Consider the following 7179-nt stretch of genomic DNA (forward strand, 5'->3'; position numbering starts at 1 on the left):
ATCCAAATATATGGTCCAGCTAGTTGTGTGGCTTACATTGGTTTCACCCAAAACCATAGTTATTAAATTTGGATTCGGGAATTATTCGGATGAAGAATTATTCGGATTAATTAGTTTCATTAATTCAACGATTCGGTAAAAATATCGATAAATAAAGCGGAGATAATAAAATTCGAGTTCAGATTTGGATTCGAGAATTATTCGTTTACAAAAATAAAAAGCGGACAAAAAATTCGGATGTTATTTTTAATATTTGCAATACTTGTTTCATATTATCTATCAATTATCATATTTAAGTAACATACAAATGATATAAAGGATAAAAATATTATATTTAGTCTTTTTTTTTTCTAAATTCATTTCCTATTACTCAAATAATTGATCAGAGAGAGACTGAGAGGGGGGACTGAGCACAAATTCAGCTAGACCCATGTCGCCCACTATGCATGTTCACCTTAAAAGCTAGAGTGAGAATAACGACTGTAATACTTAGTCAAACCAAAATGGGGTGAAAGATTTTATTATTATTATTATTATTATTTTTTGTAGAAGTGTAAGAGATTACCTCAGGAAAGATAAGCTTTATCGATTTTTATTAAAAAAAAAAAGTAACATTAAGATAATAAATGCATAATAATCACACTATTTTTTAAAGGTGTATTGACTTATTTAAGATACATTTTTTTTTACATGGGATAAAATTCGATTATAATTCGAATAAAATTCGATTCGGCCAAATTATTCATAAATTTTAAAAAAAATTATAAGATTCAAGAATTTTTTAGAATTTTGTATTTGACTCAAATTCAAAGAGAATTAAGCGTAAAATTTGATAAAATTCTGTTCGATCATATTATTCGAGTTTAATTCGAAAATTTTAATAACTTGGCCCAAAACACAACAAAAAGTGTGGCTTACATCGCTGATCTATTAATTATATTGTGAGAAAAGATTGAAGGGGACATATGGGTACCCTTGGATTCTCTGCTTTCGGTCATGTTTTGTTCTCTATTTCTTGAAAACAGGGCAAAAAGGCAACCGGGTCAGAGGATTATGTAGGGTCAACCCACTGAACCAGTAACATGCCCTGTTGTTTGAACCTGTACCAGATCCAATGTCACAACACAGTGGTCTAACCAGCCCATTAACTGGGTCATCCATCAGATCAACCCATTTTAAGGGTCTCCCTTTGTTCATTCTAATTATGTTCTTCCCTTATCCCATATTGACTGCCTTTTTTCTTCCCTTATCCCATATTGACTGTCCTTTTATCACTTGACCTGCTTTAGAATTAGGTTGTGTTTGTTAATGTTTCAGAAAAATACTTTTAGAGTTTTTTTGTTCCCATAAAGCGTTTGGTGCATTTATAGTGTGTTTCATTTTTTTAGAACAAAAAATGAAAAAAGAAAGAAAAAAAAAAAATGATAGAAAAGAGAATTGACATAATGACAAAAGGTAGTTCTGTCATTCCAGTTTCATTCTAAAAAAAAAAAAGGTATTTTGACAAAGAAACTGAAATTTCCGTTTTTGACACGAAACGTCATTTCTGGAACACAAAAATGATTGTGTTTGGTAACGTTCTATTGGAACGTTTCTGGAGTTTTTTTCGTTCTATTGGAATGAAAAAATGGAATAAAGTGCTTGGTGAATCATAAACGAGTTTTCGTTTTTTTGGAACAAAAAGTGAAAAAAGAATACTAGAAACTAGAATTGACGGAATGACAAATAGTTGTTCCATCTTTCCAGTTTCGTTCCAAATTATAAAAAAAAATGAACTGTTTGGGAGATTTTAGGGAAATCATTCCGATAAACTTATCTTTCGCCCTAGCTCTTCATTGTTCACAATTTCATACACAGAGAGGAGAGAAGACCTGCGTTTTGAAACCGCTCTAAAAACAAATTCACCAAACACCATTTTTTCGTTTTGAAATAGCGTTTCGACATAGAAACTGAAATTTTTATTTTTAACACAAAACGTTACCAAACACAACCTTAGTGTTTTATTAGGGGTTCCCTCCCTAATGCGAAATGGGTCAATGGTGGTTAAGGGGGCGGTCCGGTTCTCTCCAAACATGCATGCATGGTTCCAGCTTCCATTGCCTAATAGGCCCCTCCGCGTGCTCCACAATAACATTCAAGCAGCCTAATACCAACAAAGATGAAGATGAAAGTTCTGACAAGTCAACCCAATCAACAGAGTCCTGGAACACGTTGACGTTATACAAGCCTCAAAATCTCATCACACACATAATACAACCCACAAAACAACACCATTCCCAGAGCTTGTCACTTAGCTCTTCCCCTCCCCCCGTACCTACCTTTCTCTGTTCTTCTCCACCAGAACTCTCACATGATTATATGGGTAAACACTGATAGAATCATAGCAAATGGGCTCTTCCAGACAAAAAACTCATAATACATAGCAAGTAATAATAATATCTTATTTCACTAAGGAACAAGGCCACCTCAAGAGATCAAGAGAGTTAGATTTTGTTACAGCATCATATGGTATTGGTGGTGGTGGTAGTGGTACTTGCATGGATGAAACTGAATATTTGTTGAACCGAATTCGCGATATCATCTGCTGTAAACCTTGATTCGCCTGAAACCTATATACATGGATCACAATAATTACCTTAAGTGTCACAAGATTTAATAAGTCCAATGAATTTTCACGTATGTGAACGTCCTTGATCTGTGGATATGACATCTATTTTCTCTCTCCTCGTTTAATAGATGTCATATCCACGGATTAGGAACATTCACGTACATTCACTTACGTTAAGATTCACCGCTCTCCAATTTAATTTACTAATGAAGTTAAAAGAAATAATGGTTACCTTGACGTTAAAGGAATAGAGAACTGTTTGTTCAATGGTGGTGATGTTGGTGTGAAGGATACTAAGTTGCAGATCTTCAAGAGCGGCTATTGTCTTGAGGAGCTGCCCTGGTCTTCTTTGAGATAGGATCTTGATCATGGCATCAAAACCTAAAAGCTTAACATCAACATCAGCTAAGAAAGATTTATTCTCTGATGTTTCCTCGCGGAGTATGACTCCGGTATCGAAGTCTGCAAGCTTGATTTGATCATTAGGAAGAGGGATAGGAGGAAAGAATGGTGGCTGAGTCTGTGAAGTTGTTAGAGGTGAATCTCCCATAGGTCTTGGAGCCTCACCACCTCCATATAGTCTTCTCCTCTTCTGAGACTCTAAACATTGAAGTAGTTGCTCTAGTTCTCTCACAAACTCAATTGCACCACCAATAATTGATGCTTGATCTCCCTATAAATTCACCAAAAAAAAAAAGTGTAAATTCTCAGAGATCTTTCAATGGCAGAAAATGTGAGAATTAGGGTTTTAAATTTTTTACCCAAAACATGAAACATGTAAAGAAATCTTGTTTCTTCTCCCGGGTTTTGGTTTGTCTCGCCCTCTTTAGGGTTTGGGTATTTTTCCTTTTCTTGGACTGGCTTCCTTTGGTTGGGGTCTTTACACCCTTGTTGGGTCAGATTGGCTTTGTCTGTTTTTCTTCTTATGTTTTTTCATATCTTCCATTCACCCAAAAAAAAAAAAAAAAAATGTATAGAAAGTAGAAACATTGAGCAATGGAAGAAATTTGTACCCTTTGAACATAAGAACTAGGCATTAGAGACCTCAGGACTCTCAAGTGCTCATTCATCTGCTTCCTTCGATTGCGTTCAACTGCAATATGAGTCATCCTTTGGCTCTCAACTTCTTCACTAGTCTTGATAGTCCTCGGCCGCTTTCGCTTGTTCTTGACTTCACCACCATTAGGGTTTTTCTGAAGGCTTATTCCTCCAAGAATTCGAAGCCGCTGCACAGATGTATTCTCAGAAAGCTGGCCACTGCCACCGCCACCGCCGCCGCCGCCTTCTTCCTCCCTTTCCTCTTCTTCAGCTACTGTTGTTGCCTTACTTTCCATACTACCACCTTGAAACTTATCATCATCAATTGTGGTTGATGGTGGAGGAATCATGAGACTATGGTCCTGCAATTTGTCACTCAAAACTGGGAACTTGAGGAAGTAAACTGGGTCATCAATTCCATTCTCTCCATCTGAGATCTTAGAGGTCTGATTTAAGGCTAATTTGGGTCCAAAATCAGCGAATTGCATCACGTCGGCAAAGCTTAATCTGTCTAGAGAGGAAACACTGCAGAAACCTGGTGATGGTTGTTGAAGTGGAGGGTTGCTCAACATGTAGTCCACCATACCAGCATTGCTGTCACTGGAATTTTCTCCGAAGCGTGGGTTAATGAGCTGTTGTTGCTGCTGGTGATGATGATCTAGAGTGTAATCCAAGGATGTAAAGCTGGCAGGAAGACCCTCCTGCAACAGTTGAGGTTCCAGGTAAAACATGGACACAGAAATACTAGAGAGAGAGAGAGAGAGAGAGGAAATGAGATAACAGTGAGCTTACCGAGTAGTTTTGTTCTTCTTTGTCCATTGCTATATATATATATGATCTGAGGTGCTGACTTCAAATGGTAAAACCCAAAGTGAATCCAATCTCAAACCAATGACAGACAAAAACTTCTCTCAATTACAGGGGTTTTTTTTTTTTTTTTTTTTTCAGGTGAATAAAAAATGTAACAAGGTAGATGCCACCAAGAGGCACTAGGCCAGACAAACAAAAAGAAAATAATTGAAACAAAAGATTATCCCAAGGACTACTGGAAAAATGAAATTAGATCACTCCAAAACTAACATAAGGACAGATTTACACTACAAGCTTTTAAAAGGCATTAGATTTTCCAATCAATTGAACGAAAAAAATTAAAAAAAGAAAAGGTAATAAGACGATGAATCAATGGATAGTGCGAATCTGGGCAATTCAGATTTCAATATCTGGAATTGGGTTTGGAGTCTGGTGGTGCAAATCTAACTAGGGCCATCCCTAATGGGTTTGAATAGGGGAAATAGCTTTCTTTCCATTCTCTCTGTACTCAAGAAGAGAACTTGTTCTTTGTAGCAGAGAATCATTTAGAAGCCAACCCACTTCCATGCATGCATTTGAATACAATCTCAAAGTCGTAGATGAGATGGTGATATTATCATTTTATAGAGAGAGAGAGAGAGAGAGAGAGAGAGGAGCCTGTTCTATTAATTGAAATAAAGATTAAATCCCACCTCTTTTCACCGCCTTCTCCCACTTCGTTTCACCACCTCCTCCTATTTAATTTTCTCACAAGCCAACGAACGCTCTTTCTCTTTGCTTCTCCTTTTTTATTTATCTCTTGCTGGCTCCCCGCTCTTCTTTCATGAAATTTATTACATCATAAATCAAAAGATGAAAATTTTGAATTCAGGAAATGATATGGTTAATATGCTTAAGGTTTATTGTCAAAAAAAAAAAAAAAAAAAAAAAAGGAAAAGAGAGTAGGTTAGGTATGTTGTCAGTATTTTTAGAGTTAGCGATTCAACCAATGGAGGATTAGGATGAGAGCAACATAAAAGGATTTTGCAGAAGAGGTGAGAAATAGAGCCAAATTAATTTATTTTTTTGATGGACAAGTAATTGATAAAATTACGAATGGTGTTGGTGTTGCAAGTTTCTTTGTAGGAGAAGAGGTTAAATATATAGGTAATGGGCGAATTTCTTCTTATATTTTCTTGTATTTATCTTATTTATTAATCTTTTTATTAATTTACTATTTAAATTCATAAATTCGACATGTAAAAAACAACCTTTTCCCCCCCAAAAAAAAATATGCTTAAGGTTATGATATCTTCGTATAGGGGGTTGACATGGTTGTAATGGGGCCACATGATCCATGTATGGCTACATAACCAGCCACGTGTCTCATGCTAAGAGGATTAGGATGGAAGTGAATATTAAAATGGACCGAGTTCCTAAATCTATGAATCAATGGGTGATGGGCCTAGGAGGCCTAAAGGCCCAAACAAATCACATTTTCCCATTGCCTCCGTCTAGTTTCAAGGGAAGCGCAGTGAAATCAGTTTAAACTAGAAACTTAATAATAAAAAAGATAATCATGATTATCTATATATATATTTTTTATTTTTTTATTTTTTTTTGGAATAAAACATTTTATTAGAGAAACTCAGCAAAAGGGCTGAGCAGCTCCCCTTGGATGCCCTTGTGTGTGTGCGCGCACGTGTGCTCCCATTGGTCCACATTTTAGCACAGGGCCATGCAGTCTGACAGCAAACATCTTCCCATTATTTATTTAAGGTTGTCTAAATGTAAGTTAATCCATCATGAGATTGTTTGGATGACACTTCAATGGGTGTACTTAGAACATGTAACCCATTTTTAATTGCCACTTGTCTTATACTCCAAAGTTTTTAAAGCTAGGGTTTTCAAAAAATTTAAAATGACCACTATTATTATTATGTTATTAAGAGTTATTATCCATTATCCAAAAAGGAAAAAGTGTACAAGTTATCATTATTTCACACACTTTTCAAGTACAAATGAAATGGTTGTTGTTACCTTAATGAAAGAAAAAAGAGTGTATTAAACTAAGAGGGTAAAAAAGGAAAAGTTTAATATATGACATCTTATGGATGTCAATAAGAAAATCTCATACTTAATAGTTATAACTTATATAAGAGTTATCTGATCATAATAACTATAAAAGAAGAAAATACTATGAGTTTATGTGTCAAAGAAACACTTTATATTTGAGTGTATGAGACTTTGAGAGCACAAAACCATTAAGAAATTTGGAATCAGGTTATGTCAAATTTACAAATACTTTGAGACTTTGAGTGCTCTGAACAATTGAGGAACTAGAATCGGATCAACTATTATTAAACGAAATTAGATCCTAATTTTGCAACCATTTAATATAAGATGCAATCCTAGGATTGACTCCTGTAAGACCAAAATTAATAAAGAATCATCCCGTTTGACACCCTTATCAAGGATTAAAGTATCGGTATCGATCACCGTATCGATCGGTCAAAATTAAGATACGTATCGTATCGTATCGGAGATACGCTAAAGATACGCACATAAATGGATAGGGAACACATTTTTATACACTTTTGCATAACAAAAAAAAAACAGTTAAAAAAAGCTATATATAACATGTAGAATGCATAAATACTTAAGTAGAGGGTATCGTCTTGATAGACAAATATATTGAGTTGAAAATGTTCAAAATGATGAGGTTTGAGTTTCTTACAGTTTTT

General features: G+C 35.2%; 1 protein-coding gene across 1 annotated transcript; it reads right to left on the bottom strand.

Annotated features, from left to right (window-relative positions):
* Window positions 1–2300: 2300 nt before the first annotated feature.
* Window positions 2301–5045, bottom strand: LOC122063577 (transcription factor FAMA-like). The gene is made up of 4 exons (XM_042627279.1): window positions 4439–5045; window positions 3622–4347; window positions 2841–3281; window positions 2301–2609 (listed from the first exon to the last, which is right to left on the bottom strand). Exons 1-4 carry the CDS (start codon window positions 4463–4465, stop codon window positions 2502–2504), a joined length of 1302 nt encoding a protein of 433 aa, XP_042483213.1. The 5' UTR covers window positions 4466–5045; the 3' UTR covers window positions 2301–2501.
* Between the last annotated feature and the right edge of the window lie 2134 nt (window positions 5046–7179).

This window comes from Macadamia integrifolia, unplaced genomic scaffold (assembly GCF_013358625.1).
Source record: "Macadamia integrifolia cultivar HAES 741 unplaced genomic scaffold, SCU_Mint_v3 scaffold1363, whole genome shotgun sequence".
In the NCBI taxonomy this organism is placed as follows: Eukaryota; Viridiplantae; Streptophyta; class Magnoliopsida; order Proteales; family Proteaceae; genus Macadamia; species Macadamia integrifolia.